Source organism: Rhinolophus sinicus, chromosome 11 (assembly GCF_057876585.1).
Source record: "Rhinolophus sinicus isolate RSI-liver-muscle chromosome 11, RSI-T2T, whole genome shotgun sequence".
Lineage (NCBI taxonomy): Eukaryota > Metazoa > Chordata > Mammalia > Chiroptera > Rhinolophidae > Rhinolophus > Rhinolophus sinicus.
Genome location: NC_142511.1, coordinates 11944460 through 11959986, shown reverse-complemented (window position 1 = coordinate 11959986; position 15527 = coordinate 11944460). Strand labels below are relative to the sequence as shown.

General features: G+C 42.6%; 1 protein-coding gene across 7 annotated transcripts in view; it reads right to left on the bottom strand.

The window, feature by feature from the left end:
• NPL (N-acetylneuraminate pyruvate lyase) overlaps nucleotides 1–6080 on the bottom strand; it is a 29654-nt gene extending 23574 nt beyond the window's left edge. Inside the window, exons 1-3 of one of the 7 annotated variants that reach the window (XM_074322070.2) lie at nucleotides 5786–6068; nucleotides 5522–5674; nucleotides 2192–2277 (exon numbers count right to left, since the gene is read on the bottom strand). In XM_074322070.2, coding sequence (XP_074178171.2) covers nucleotides 2192–2259 — 68 coding nt within the window. In that variant the 5' untranslated portion in view covers nucleotides 2260–2277; nucleotides 5522–5674; nucleotides 5786–6068. Of the gene's footprint in view, nucleotides 1–2191; nucleotides 2278–5263; nucleotides 5451–5521 lie in introns of those variants that run through there. The other 6 variants (XM_074322071.2, XM_074322072.2, XM_074322073.2 and 3 more) reach the window with 6 other exon arrangements.
• Nucleotides 6081–15527: the final 9447 nt, after the last annotated feature.

Genomic DNA, 15527 nt, shown 5'->3' with positions numbered 1-15527 from the left:
ATCCTGGTCACTTAACCTCCCAACCACGGTTAAAAAGATAGGAATCTATGTAACTGTGACGCCAGCAGGCTAGGACCTTTCTGATTGTGGGAATGGGTTTGTTTTTACTAGAGAACATGGCAGAGATTCCAAGGCAAAGTCAACAGCCTTCAAGGGAGAAAACACAATCTTTTCTCGACATTTTGGCCAATCTGAAGTGGACTTTCTGCTCTAATGACTGTGCTCTTGCACAAAGAAAAAAGTGACTTCTTGAAACAACTAAGGAGAGCAAAAGTGTTTTATCCTAGAGTAGAAAAAGACAAGGGTTAGAATGGATAGAGAAAGACTTTCTTCACCAGCTATGTAGCTAGAGGCCTCCCAGCTCCAGGGAGAGCCGTTGTTCACAATCTTAGCTGTAGACTGGCTCACGTGGGAATTGAACTGGCAGCCTCAGCATTAGGAGCTTGGCGCTCCAACTGCCTGAGCCACAGGCCTGCCCTGCTATCCACTTTTTTAATGTACTAATTTAATTCTTACAAGTCCCTTACAAAACATGCATTATTATTAATATTTTGATTTCACACCTCAGGAATGTGAGGAAAGAGAAAGGAATTGATGAAAAAAGAGCAAACAGAGAAACGGAGGCAGGAGGGCCAGAGGTAATTGGGAAATGGAGAAGGATCCAACAGAGCAGAGTCATGTTAGCAATCTCTGGAAAACAGCAGAATAGGGAGGAAGAACACACTGACATTCAGTGGGGCCCAGATGAACAAACAAAACTGTTTTAAGAAGCCACTTCCAGGTTAAGAGGTGTCTGATTAAAACGATTAATGTAGCATCAACCAGATGTAGTGTTTTGAGTTTGCAAACAGGATCTTACTCAGTCACGGGAAGTAATTTCTGCCTGCTCATGAAATCACATGTTCTGTGTTTTATCTGCTCAACAAATGGCTGACACATTGAGAAAGAGCTGACTTCAGGCTCTCTTAGAACTTGTGGAAAGGGAGAGGAGAAAAAAAAATTGCTGTTAACCACGGAGTAGTGTAAATGCCACCTCAGCAACAATACTACTTAGACCTAGCAAAGATGTGCTTTTTCGTGAATCTTAGAAGCTGGAAGTCTCGAATGCCAGTGATCTAAGGGATAGCTGTGATATGGCCAACTTTGGATGAGAATAGTAAAAGTCCTAGGGAATTTCATCTGCTTTAAAGGAGTGGGGTTAATGTTTACAAATTCAGCAACAGAAGACCAAAAAAATTTCCAGTCTTATTTAAAGATATCTCATATACTTCATTGTCCTTTCACCCTACCTTATGCCACAATAGCACTTCGGACTTACTGATCTAAGCACATACTAACCCTGTGCCAAGCACTGTTCTACGCTTAATTTCATTTAATACTCGTAACTCCATGATGTAGGTACGATCAGCATACTCTACAGAGGAAGGAAGAAAAAGCTTAAAGAAGAAAGAATTATGACTGTTTTGGCAGACTGACTCCTCTAACGGGTCAAAGGGGATCCAGGAGGTGGGTAACTCCCCTTTTTGTAAGTGACAATGTCCAAGGAGGAACTATATATTGTGCATGGACACGTATGGGACATGACCATTAGCTGACACTATAAGCAAAGGGACTGCCATACTCTTCTTCTGGAAGTCCAAATACTTGCCTGGGTAATGACTTCTCAGCAATCACCTGTTTTTACCTCCCACTCCTGCAGGCTCCCCAACACTTAACCAATGTTGAAATGAGACTGTCAACATGCTTAAGGGGTTCCTCTTACAGCTACCTTCCCCACTTTCATTACATCGATGAACAGCCTGCGTTGCAATCATGCAGACGTCTGGAGACAGGGTACAGAGGGGCCAGGCCAGTGCTTGATATGAAATCCTACTAAAATGAAACTCTCATCCGACACCACTGTCCTTCTTTGGCAAAGCCAGGGCTGCGATTAAATCCAAGGAGAATATACTCTACAGACACCAGGAGAAAGGCAAGCGGCCATATCTTACCTTCCCTCTTTCTGCACTGTTTGTGATATAGAGACCTTTCCTCTGACTTGGGGTCAGAGACAGTGAAGGGGACTACTGACAGAAGCTGCCATTTGGCAATAGTCCCACAGAGGTGCAGAGACTGATTATTCCTATAGAGAACATCTGTCCACTGTGGCAGAATGAGAACAGACCCCTTTATGTCCCCAAATGATAGTTACCCGTGCTCCGTCATCGGCGTGATGGTTGCAGCTACAAGACCTTGAAGTCTTTTCTTCGGGGAGGCCATTGAGCTGCTGAAAAAAGTCTGGAAAACATACAACATAATTCCTCTCTTCTTCAGGAATGTCAATTAATGATAAAACTCCTGGGCAAGGTCCAGTCCCAGTTTTAGAACGGTGAAAAATGCTTACAAGCAAGCATGCAAACACACGGAGAGCAAGTGAGAAGAATGTAAAATTTTAGGGCTTAATTCTAGAGGAGAGGAAACTAATTTTTAAAGACAGGAGAGCAATGTTCTGGGAAAATACCATCGGAAAAGCCTCCCATTTCATGTATCGAGGCAACCTGAAATTCAAAGAGCAGGGTAAATAACAGCACACCCAAGAGAGACCAAGAACCTAACTTGGGGAGCTCAAATATATGAGTGTAAAGAACTACTATTACCTAAGTAGAGAGACACTTAGGAGAAAAGGGACTTCCTTATCTCTTTCCATCTCTTCATTCTGTTAAGCAAGAATCTCACCTTAAATCAACACTTACAGTTTTAAGGCTTCAGTATGATCTATGTCACTACCTTCAGATTTGCCTAACTACCCTTTCAGATTCTAATTTTGACCCATTTTGTCCTGTTTTCCTAGCTCTAGTAAACCACATAAAGGGAGTCACAATTATTTATCTACCTCTCCCCCACTGGACTAACATTCCCCAGGACAGGGAATATATTTCATTCACTTTTGCTTTCCCTGCACTGAGTGCTCTGTGGACACCTCATGTCCAATGAAAACTTGATGAATTTTTGGTTGATTGAATGAAGGGTTCAGATTGCAGCTGGATGATGATTTCCCCAGATAGATCACTGGAGAGTCAACCTGACCTCACTTATTTGGGGCAAAAGGATCCCTCACCATCTGTCAGAGACTGTATCTCTCCATACCAGTGTAAAAAAGCCAAGAAATTGTCCAAAACAGGCAATGAGAGGCAAAAGAGCAACCTGGTTAATATCCTGGAGTCCACAGGCAGACTCCCTGATTCAACCCCCAGCTCTGCCACTTACTTGTTATAGAAAATATTGGCTTAGAGCAAATACAGTGTTGTCTACAGGTAATCAACAAGAGGGGGTATATTATAGTTTTGAGGACACTGGAACATTTAAAAACCCATTGTGACTGTTATTTAACCTGTTATTTAACCTCTTTGGGCTTCAACTTCCCCTTCTGTAGATGGGGATAATAGTAATCATATTTCATAGGGTTGTTGAGAGAATTAAAAGAATGAATTCTTGTAAAGAGATTAACAGTGCCAGGCACATAGCAAGTACAAGTTCAGCCCCCTTCATGAAGTCCTGTCTGATGTCTAGAGGACATTAGCAAGTACTGATATCATTATTCCATTATCTCTTTCCTGCCATCTCAGCTCTACTCAGCTCCCGACACTAACTACTCTTGCCTATCCAGGGACTAAGTCATTTCAATTCTGTTATCTTCTTTCCTGCAACTCTTCCCTCCTCTCTTACTGCTCTTCTCATAACCTACCCTTTATTACCTCTTATCTATACTCAAGTCCAAGGGGCTCATGGGGGTTCAAGAAGGTTCGAACGATAGGAGTCCAAAGAGCTGGGCTCAGCACTAAAAGTCTCCTAAATTGAACAGTACTAGGCTGTTCACATTAGGCTTCCATATTCTTGTGCTTTCAGCTTTAGGGCGGTCGTACTGACATTCTTACGATGGTCAGAAGCTCAGACTGGCAGTTATAGATCTGTCTTTGAAAGAAATCAAGTTAAGTGATTTAAGTACAGTTTGATTAGTTGAAACATTCAAAGCCTGGGGCTTGTGGGGCTGGGAATCACTGTCCCAATCTCCACTCTCTTCTCCAATCCACACAGGTAGCCCGACACCCAACTCCCTGGTCTGGGTCTCCATACAGGTCTCTTCATGTCTGAAAGTGCATTAGCCCAGCTGTCCACTGTTGCTGTTACTACCCTGTCCTGTCTGGCTTGCCGGCCGACATTTTTGATCTTGCCTTTGCCCTGCTCAGGAAATGTTCGTTCACTTCCCTTCCTGGCTTCAATAAAATAAATACCCAATTCCCTGGTCTGGGTCTCTGAACAGATCTCTTCATGCCTGAAAGTGCATTAGCTCAGCTGTCCCCTGTTGCTGCTTCTTCCTACTCTGTCCTCTCTGGCCTGATGCTTTTCTCCTGGGGTTCTCCCACCTGGAATGCCATCATAGCCCACTTGAATCCCTTCAGTCTAGCCAACTTCTAAAACTCACTTTAAAAGCTGGGGATGAACATGACCTGATCCACCAGGATGAAAATAATTTCGTACCCCTTAGAATTTCCCCAAACACTTGCTTTTTATGAAAAAGCTTTACACCAGAGTTGTCAGCAGGGTAGTTTTGCCACTTCTTCTAGACCGTAAACCATCTGGGGCCAGGAACAGCTTACAAATGTTATCTTTGCACAGAGCAATACATTAAATAAATGAGCAAAGTTTGCTGACTTTCTGAACTGTGAAACTCTTACAGGATGAGGCAAAAGATCACAAAAGCTTGTAGATGGAGGATCATTGCTATTTTGTAAATTTGAGTTTTAAATAAACATGGTAAAGGTATGTTTTGTCATTCTTTATAGCGTGTATTACAAGCAAATGGTTAGAATGTTCTCTAGCCTAAGACACAATGTGAATTTAGAATGTTATTACTGAAAACACGAGGGAGGGGCGATTACTCTTGAAATCTTATGCTTCTATCCACAGACAAGAACACTTAGTGCAAAGAATTCACGTTGACTAAGTCAAATTCTCTGAAAAGGGCAAAGGGAAAAGTTTCAAAAAAGAAAAAAAAAATCTCTTGGGGGAGGAAGAGGATGCAGTTCTGGGGAAGGAGAATGACTTGACAGAAATATCATACATGGAGAAGAAGAAATGGAAATAGTGAAACCAACAAAACAAAACCAAACGCACAGATACACAACCACTTTCCAGTAAAATGAAGAGACTACCAAATTGAATCGCTAAACTGTTCTGCTCAATCTCTGATCCTCGTCCTTTTGAGGAGAGGCTCTTTACACACCCGCTGTGCGGTCTGGAAGGAATCCAGGGGAGTGGGTGCCTCTGCCCCAGTGGGTCCCGACTCTTGAACCAGGTCCAGAGGGTGTCGCCTTCTCACTTCCTTTGGCCATATTTCTGTTTGTCTGCCTTTCTCTCTTCCTCTGGGGCAGTCACCATCTCACCCACCCCCTAGTCCCGTCCCTCGCGCCCCTCTGCCGGAATCCCCTAGTGACCTGTCGGTCTCCTCCCATCCATCCACGCCAGGGCGGGCTGCACTCACCGAGAGGCCGGGCCCGCCTCCGTCGCCGTGGCAGCCGCCGCTCCGCGCAGAGTCTCGGCTCAGCTGGGTCAGGCTTTTATCGCCGCAGAGGCCGCCGGGCCCCCCACCACGCGCCCGCCGCGCCCGGGGACCCTGGGGACTGTAGTTCGGCGCCTATTTCCGCGGCGCGCGCGGGTCGGCACGGACACGCAAAGTCACGCAGGGTCTAGTGTCCCGCACCCCAAAACGTTATGCATGCGTGGAGTTTGCGCCCGTTAGGGTTACCTGATGGATGTGGGCTGAGGGATCACCCACGCGCCGCCCCGCGCCGCTCCGGGAGGGCTGCAAGTAGCTGCGCTGGCACCTCGGGGGCTGGAGCGCCTGTTCCCAAGCTCCTGGCTGCCGCCTGTCCACACTTCTCCCTTCCTTTCAGCTCTGGCTGGCCTCCCGCTTGCGCAAGCCTGGGCGCCTTTGCTTCTTGATTTTCCTTTTGCCGGCGCCGTGTAACAACAGGTATTTGGTGGTTCTGGGCTTTGATCTTCCGGCTGCTGTTTGAAAAGGTGCTGCCCACCAGGGACTACGTGCGTCTCAGGCTGTTGCCACTGCCCCAACCCAGCACACTCGTTAAAAAGAGAGATGTAGTGGTTACCAGAGGGTAAGGGGGGTGGGGTGTGGGAGATGAGGGTAAGGGGGATCAAATAATATGGTGATGGAAGGAGAACTGACTCTGGGTGGTGAACACACAATGGGATTTATAGATGATGTAATACAGAATTGTACACCTGAAATCTATGTAATTTTACTAACAATTGTCACCCCAATAAATTTGAAAAAAAAAGAAAAAGAAAAAGCTTCTGCACAGCAAAAGAAACCATCAACAAAACAAACAGGCAACCAACCACATGGAAGAAGATATTTGCAAATGCCTCAATAACGGGCTAATATCCAAAATATATAAGGAATTCATACAACTAAAACAACATAAAGACAAACAATCCAATTTAAAAATTGGCAGAGAGCATGAGCAGAAAATTCTCCCAAGACATACAAACAGCCAACAGATATATGAAAAAATGTTCAACTTCACTAGCTATTAGGGAAATGCAAATCTAAACCACAATGAAATATCACCTTATACCTGTTAGAATGGCTCATCAACAAGGCAAATAATAACAAGTGTTGGAGAGGCTGTGGAGAAAACAAAAGGAACCCTTATACACTGTTAGTGGGAATGTAAGTTGGTTCACCTTATCTTTTGACCACACCTTGTATATTCCATGTTTTTTCCTAGTATGCATAATAAAAAAAGACATTTACAGCAAAAAAAAAAAAAAAAAGAGATGAGCCGATAGTAAAAGCGGATTACGTACTCATGCAGAAGCTTTTCTGGTGTATTCTTGAGAACAACTGAAAGAGTTTTGAAAGGGAAAAGCATTGTTAACCAAAATATCTCCACTGGCAGGAATGTCACGTTTATTTTCTAATACCATGTACTATGTTAATAAATCAGAAAAGCACAGCCATAAACGTGTCCTCCGTTTTTTTCTTGCTGAGTTTTTTTCGTGCAAAAAAAAAGGCAATGGCTGAAGCTTACTGTTTCATTGAGAAGAAAGTTTCACAAAGGGCTTTCTGGTTTGCAAAGTGCTTTTAAATCCATTATAATCATTCTTTCATTGCACACAGCACTGGAAATCAATTTGTTAATTAATTCATAAAACAACCCTATGTGGTGGGTACTATTTTTTTTTTAAATTCATATTTTACAGATGAGGAAGCAGCATCCCAGAAACAGAGGTTTAAAGAGCTTAAGGGGTTTGCCAAAAGCCATAGAGCCAGGGGTGGTTGAGTTGTGATTTGGTTTCAAGTATAATAGTTTGGGAGGTGATACTTTTAATCTCTACTCTATGTCATCCTGCAAAAAAGGAAGAAAGGGAGGAAAAAGAGAGGATGAGTCCTAGTTACATCTGCCTGTTTTGTAATGTTAACAAGAATATTCATATCCTAATGGGACGATGCTAGTAATTGTTTTCAAAGTCACACTTTAATATATATGCCAAATTAAGTATTTCAGTACCCAAAAAGTATAGGTCATTAGGCTTAACACTGTCAACCAACAAACCAATATACTAAATGTTTAGACTCCTGTTTATATAAATATGGCAGTACAAAGCAATTCCTTATAATAATGTGTTAGGGTTTGCTATGAAGCAGATGCTAAAATCGGATCTGATGTGCAGGAAAAGTTATTGGGGGAGGGAGATGGAGAAGTCAGGGAGGGTCTTCAGATTGTCCTGCAGGCCTGACACCTGTAGGATGAGAGATGGAAAGAGAGAGGATGCCCCATCTTCCTGGGGCAGTGGTGCCCCACACTGCACCATTAATGAGGAAGTTTGAATGGAGCTCATTTGAATGGGAGGGCACAACACAGAATCTACTGCATGCTCTTAGGAAACACAACCTCTGCTGTGAATTGTGGGAAAGGCATTTATCTTTAAAAATATGCTAAGTGCAGTGACAGACCTGTGCAAAGATATTAAGAAACACTGAGGGGAGACGCCAATCTGGGCTGAGGGGTGAGTGTGTGTGTGTGTGTGTGTGTGTGTGTGTGTGTGTGTGTGTATGATGAGGCAGGAGAGTGTTTCAGAAAAGTCTTCCTGGCGGAAGTGACACCTGAGCTAAGTCTGAGATAAGAGTAGGGCTTAGAAGAAGGGAGAGGCAGCAAATGGCTTGCTGGTGGCCTGCGGTCCTCTAACACTTTGCTGATGAGTGGCAAGGGCTCTGGTGACATTTCTTCTACTGTTGTCCAGTGTTTTAAAATCATCACCACTAACTTTTTGTGCTTTGATCTCTTGACCTCTAACTCTACTGCGAGGTGCTTAAGGCAGGCACCATGTCCTATTTCTTTGTTTTTCCCACAGTGCAGAGCACGGTACCTATCCACCTGCAGGACAAGGGGTGGGATTGGAGAAATTTACTCCTTCAACTCTTCTTCCTCTTAAAATATATATATATATATATATATATATATATATATATATATATATATATGGGTTCCATATCATGTTTTGCTCAGTACAATTCATGTTCGAAACCCAGTGGTGTAGAGGAAAGATCTTGGGGGATATAGTGCATTGCAATTGATCAGACTGGCCACAGGTACCATCCTTGGAGTAGGACGTGGAACCCTGTCACAGGCACCTAAACTGACTACGGGTGAAGGGTGGCTCCCCAAAAAGGTTCCCTCACCTTCTTGTAAGGTTGCCCTCCAGAAAAGAGGAAATTGATTTTAGACAGCCGAACACTGTTACATTGGGGCTCATTCGTGGAGGAAAAAGAATGTCCGTTGGATCTTGACGTGTTGCCCTCCGTTGTGAACCATAGGTGAGCTGACCTTCAGTTCTTTCCATTCAGTGTAAAGAACACGTAACCAGGTCACAGGTATGAGAATTACTCCTGGAAATTCTGGCTGTGTGGCTGTGTCAGTGAGGCTGGTAGAAAAGCTGGGGTTTATGTTTTCATTGAAGTCCAGCTATCGGGCCATGACTAGAAGCTGGACGGATTGCTGGTCCCCAGGACAAAGACCCTTCCTTTATAGGGGTCAACTTCTGAGGCTGAGTGACAACTACTAGAGGACATCTGAGGACGGGAAAAAGTTCTTATGCATAAACTTGGTTTCAGAGAACCCTTTGGGGTCACAGGAAGGGAGTTTTGAAAACAGAGTGGTACAGTCAAGCTCAGCTGTCTCCCTGCTCAGCCCTTTGGTGAACACATCCTGGTTTCTCAGGAGAAGGAGCTCGAAGGAAAGAGGGCATTGAACAGAAGATGCATTTTCATATTTGACATTCTTGACCTGGGATTTGTGACTCCAGACTTTTTTTTTTTAAAAAATAACAGCTTTGTTGAGATTTAGTTCACTTACTAAACAATTCACCTATTTTAAGTGTACAATAGGTCCAGTCTCTTTATTCAGATTTGTGCAACCATTGCCATAATTTTGGAACATTTTCATCATCTTTCTCCCCCAAACAACGTGTACCCATTCTCAGTTATTCTCATTTCTCTCCCTCCTCTCTGCGCCTAGCCCTAAGCAACCGCTAATCTTTCTGTTTCGATAGATTTGCCAATTCTGGACATTTCATTGAAATGGAATCATAATTGTGTGGTTTTTTTACGTCTGGCATCTTCCCCTTAGTGTAATGTTTTCAAGATTTATCCATATTGCAGGATATGTCAGCACTTTGTTCCTTTTTATGGCAGAATAATATTTCATAGAACGGATATACCACATTTATTTATGCATTCATCAGTTGATGGGCGTTTGAGTTGTTTCCACTTTTTGGCTATCATGAATAATGCTAGTATGGTGACTATAGATTTTGAACCTCCTGGAATTATGTACTGTCTTCTTTTTCAGTGGAGTTAGTTTATAGCATTCTGGCCTTTGTTCCGTTCCTCAGAAGCCCCAAGTCCTTACCAAGATCAGGGTTTTACAGGTGCCCAGGAGGCTCTTTTTCTGGCTGACATCTACTCATATTTCAGATCCTGGCTCAAATGTAAACTTCCTAAGAGGTTACCTCTCGCATACCCTCCTAATCTTGGTGACACTTCCTCCTCATAGCACCCCATGCTTTCCCTTCTTAGCACAGCTTATTAGTGTGTTTAGTTCTCCACATTAGTTTCTTGAGGACCATGATCTGTCTGTTCTGTTCCCTGGGACACATAGTGCTTACTACATGGTAGGCCCTCCATAAATAGTGGAACTAGTATAGAATGCAGAATGAATGTTGATAACTGAGAGCAGTGTGCTAGCTCTGTGGCCTGAACATAGACTTTAGCACTGACGGGAGGAGAGGTGGGTGCCTCCTTGTTGACTGTTGTTGATGCTACAGTATGGACCCTGGTGGCTAAGAGGGATGCTGTCAGCATACATAATGGGAAACTAGGGAATACAGAGGACACAGGAACTGGAGGAAGAGGACTGCAATGTCTCTTTGAGAATAAAAAGGGAGGTGTTCTTCATGTGGAGTGAATCTGGAGATTATTGTCTCATTCCTGACGTTGAGACCCTCTTTCTGAATTGTATCTCTGGACTGAAGTGCCAGGGGAGGACACACATGAATTTGTCATCCTGTAATAATTGGAAAACGCTTTGAAAATTTGGGACTAGTTTGACTACTAGAAAGGGGGAATTATGAGGGTGACATAGGTGGAAAACAGAAGAGAGAGTTAATATTAATTTTGCTTGGCAGGGCTTCTTTGACAATATGCAAATAATTACAGAGGCAAAACTTCCTTTGGAAGGATGGTCAGCCTGTATTAGCTATTGCTACATGAACATTCGGCCTTTGGGAAGCACACAAGTGAGTCTATTCTACCTGTGACAATACTCTAAATGGTTCCCCAAGGATCTCAAAGAGGAAAAAATGTGTCCCTAACTCAGTAGCTGCTTGTATTATGAATAAGGTAAAAACTCACCACTAGGTGGAAGACTATCTGCAGAAATTGCTTTCTCTTTTAATGAAATCATTCCAAACTGAAAGTTTCTGGAAATATCAGTGAAAATAAAAATATTAGATAATCTTTTCCTGATCCCATTTCCCCATCCTCCTTTTCCCCAAAATCTATGCAATCGACATCTTCAATGTTAACATTTAAAAAAAAAATCTCTGTCTCAATATTAAAATAATGAGAAAATGATGTACAGAAACACAGAATTTAGACATGGAAAATTAAGTCCCCCTCCCACACCAAATACTGGTTCTTTGGGTTTTGAAGATAAATATGGCTATAAAAAGAGTCCACTCGAATATCGTTAAAATGTCCATACCGCCTAAGGCAATATACAGATTCAAGGCAATTCCTATCAAACTACCAAAGACAGTTTTCACAGAAATAGAACATATAATCCTAAAATTTATATGGAACCATAAAAGACCCCGGAGAGGCTCGGCAATCTTGAGAAATAAGAACAAAGCTGGAGGTATCACGATACCTGACATCAAATTATACTACAAGCCTATAGTAATCAAAACAGCATGGTACTGGCATAAAAACAGATACAGATCAATGGAACAGAATAGAGAGCCTAGAAATAAATCCATGCCTATATGGTCATTTAATCTATGACAATGGAGCAAGAATTTACAGTGGGGTAAAGACAGTCTATTCAATAAATGGTGCTAGGAAACCTGGACAGACACATGCAAAAAAATGAAGCTGGACCACCTCCTTACACCATATACAAGAATAAATTCAAAGTGGATTAAAGACTTAAATGTAAGATCTGAAACCATAAAACTCCTAGAAGAAACTATAGGAAGAAAGTTTACAGACATTACCTGGAGTAATATTTTTACTGATATATTCCCTCGGGCAAGGGAAGTAAGAGAAAAATTAAACATATGGGATTATGTCAAACTAAAAAGTTTTTTCACAGCAAAGGAAACCATCAATAAAACAAAAAGATATCCTACTGAATGGGAGAAGATATTTGTCAATGATGTATCTGATAAGGGGTTAATATCTCAGATTTATAAAAAAACTCACTCAACTCAACTCCAAAAAAACAAACAACCCAATTAAAAAGTGGGCAGAGGACATGAAGGGACATTTTTTTAGAGAGGTCATACAGATGGCAAACAGACGTCTGAAAAAATGCTCAACTTCACTAATCATTAGAGAAATGCAAATAAAAACCACAGTGAGATACTACCTCACCCCAGGCAAAATGGCTATCATCAATAAATCAAAAAACAAGTGCTGGAGAGGATGTGGAGAAGAAGGAACCCTTGTGCACTGTTGGTGGGATTGCAGATTGGTGCAGCCACTATGGAAATCAGTATGGAGATATCTCAAAAATCTGAAAGTGGAACTACCTTATGACCCAGCAATTCCAGTCCTAGATATCTATCCAGAGAAATCCAAAACTCTAATTGAAAAAAATGTATGCACCCCTATATTTATTGCAGCACTATACACAATAGCCAAGACATGGAAACAACCGAAATGCCCATTGGTAGACGACTGGATTAAGAAACTGTGGTACATTTATACAATGGAGTATTACGCAGCCATAGAGAAGAATGAAATCTTACAATTTGCAATGATATGGTTGGACCTAGAGAACATTATGTTAAGTGAAATAAGTCAGACGGAGAAAGACAAATACGATATGATCTCACTTATATGTGGAATCTAAAGAAAAGAATAAACGAACAAACTAATCAGAAACAGTCTCAGAGATAGAGAGGAAAAACTGAGGGTTGCTAGATGGGAGGAGAGTGGGGATGAGGACGAAGGTGAGGCGATTAGAAAGCACAATCGGTAACCACAAGATTGCCATGGGTATATGAAAGTCAGTTTGTGAAATATAATCAATAATGTTGTAAAGATTTTGTAGGGTATCCGATGGACACTTGTCTTATTAGGGAGACCACTTCAGGGATGGTGTAGATGCCTGGTCACTGCACTGTACACCTAAGCTGAAACTGAACAATAATAAATGTCAACTATAATTTTATATATTGTAACTATATATATATATCGTCACAAGAAGTGGAGTACAGCATTAGGAATAGAGACAGTGGAAATGTAACGGCTGTGTGTGATGTCAGAGGGGTAGTAGATTGGGGGAGGGAGGTTATTACTTTGTGAGGGGTGTAAATGATAAATGTCTAACTATTACATTGTTTTGTACACCTGAAACTAATTAAAAAGAATAGAATTTCTTAAGAAAAAGAAAGTACACTCAGTGGTCTTGACTTTTTTGATATGTAGAGGATACTTAAAAATCTAGTTCAAGTTTAGTTTAGTATTTTCTCCCTCACAAATATAACTGCTTCCTTTTGGCATGTGAGGCAAAGTTGGGGCAATTAGGAGAAATGTATTTTATCTCTTTTATGAAGAACTTTCATTTTATGTCCCTTTTGAATGAAGGGAAAACTCCCTAGAAAGAATTCGGTGAGGTAAGTGCAATTTGAAGTTTAATTTGCTTCCGCCCAAGGCTGGTTCAATTTTGGGTAATAGCTGAAATTAAGTGCTAATAGTCAGGGCTCCAGGAGGCTTGGGCCCCTCCTGTCAGCTGGTGGCAGGGGGCAGAAGCCCCGATGGCATCTGGAAGGGCAGTTGGGGAGATTTTGTTGGTCCTGTCCCTCCTTCTTTCTTCTGCCCAAGCCATCAGTGCGTCGCTGTCCTTGACTAGCGCACTGAGATCCAGCATTCAGTATCATTCCCACCGTCCCATTGGCCAAGTTCTTCTGGGCCTCCTGGAAAGCTCCTAGAAGTTATTCCATAGTCTCACTCTTCATCCCTGTGCTCCATTTCTCAGTTTAGGTGTCTTAGTTGTAGCCAAATTACGTTAGCTCCAAAAGAAAAAGGTACAATTAATATTTGGCCATGCACTTAAAAGTGGGTTAAAAAAAGTTGCTAAGTACAGAACAGTATTTATTGAATTCTTCCATTTGTTTTCAAAGAAAAAGAGAGGTATATGTAGGGGTATACCTGTGTATGCATAGATAGATTCTGGAAAAATAACAGTGATATTCAAAATGTGTAATAACCTGTTCAGAATTGGCAAACAGAGGTGGCTGCTGGCCTTAAAGCTGGAGGGATGCTGGAGATGCTGTAATATCTAACCTTTAACCCTTTAATGATTGATTGAAATTCATGGAGGGGTGGGGGGGAGGGAGCTCGCCAGGGACTTGAAGCAAGTAGGGAAATAGTGAAATATTTTAACCACTTCTGCATTTACACTACAATATGCCAGCAGCTAGCAACCGTTTCTCCGGGAAACGGGATTGAGGGCGGGAGGTACTTATTGTTCAGTGTGCCCTTCAGTACTGTTTGAAGTGTTTTGTTTTGTTTTGTTTGTTTGTTCAAATTCTATTTAACCGTGCGCTGGTAGATAGAATTTCATTTTGTTCAGCTCAAGAGATAAGCGTTATTTTTAGAATTTGGTTCTGGACATTTCTCTCTCATCATCTGACTTCCAGTTTGTCTGCAGCCTCGGGGCCATTTTCTTTAGTTCCGTCTTGCTGGAAAGTCTTCCATCCCAGAGCTCTGCCCAAACGCCTGTTCTCTTAGGGAAAAGAGAAGCCTGGCTGGACTCCCTCTCACCATCACTGTCTCCACCTCCATCCCAACGTTAGGGTCTAAATCTCCTTTTGTTACTTATCTTGGACCTCTTGTCTCTCCACCCAGCGGACCTCAGTTCCATTACTAACTCTTATAGGCATAACTCAGCTTAATCATGTGGCCAGAAAATAAGTGCTATTTTTGTGTTCCCACAACTTGGGTCTGTAGAAATGGTTTCCCTAAGTTTGTCTGTGAGGCAGCACTAACGGTCTTGGTTATTATGTTAGTGGGAATAACTCACGTTGCAGTGACTTGTGCCTCCTCCCCGCCCTCCAAAGCTCCCCCAATTTTCTGGGAGGCATGGTGTTACCTCTAATGGCTCCCCCTCCCCCCCCCATTCTCTCCTCTTCTACTTTGAGCCCCCGGTTAGTGTCTTCTGCCTAAAAGCCACTGGGGGGCAGTGTCTCATCTCAGACACTGTCACAGTCTCCCATTCGAGGTTGCTCTCTCCTGGTGTCTCATGGAGGGAAACTCCTTTTCTTCTGCTTTGCCATATTTGTTCACCCAGATCCCAAAGCAGCGTGACTTGTGTGCAGTGTTTCACTGAGCCCTTTCCCTCTCTATCTACAGGATCTCCCTCCACCGGCTCTCACATGAGTCTAGGGAGCGAAGACAGGAAACCGAAGACGGAGACATTTTTTCTTCCCCGTCCCCATTTTGTCACCCCAAGGCTGCCCCTTCCTACCATTGTTTCCATTCCAAGGTTGCCACAAAACTGGTTTCAAGCAGTCACTTCCCTTCAGTCTAATCAACTCCTAACCATGTCAACTGCTCCTCTAGATTTATCAGCCAAGGTTGATTTGTGGTGGGCCCAACAGGCTCCAGCTGGCAGTCTGGCCACATGTACTCTATTCACACTTATCTGTTGGCATGTCTGCCACCCCGTTAGACTGTG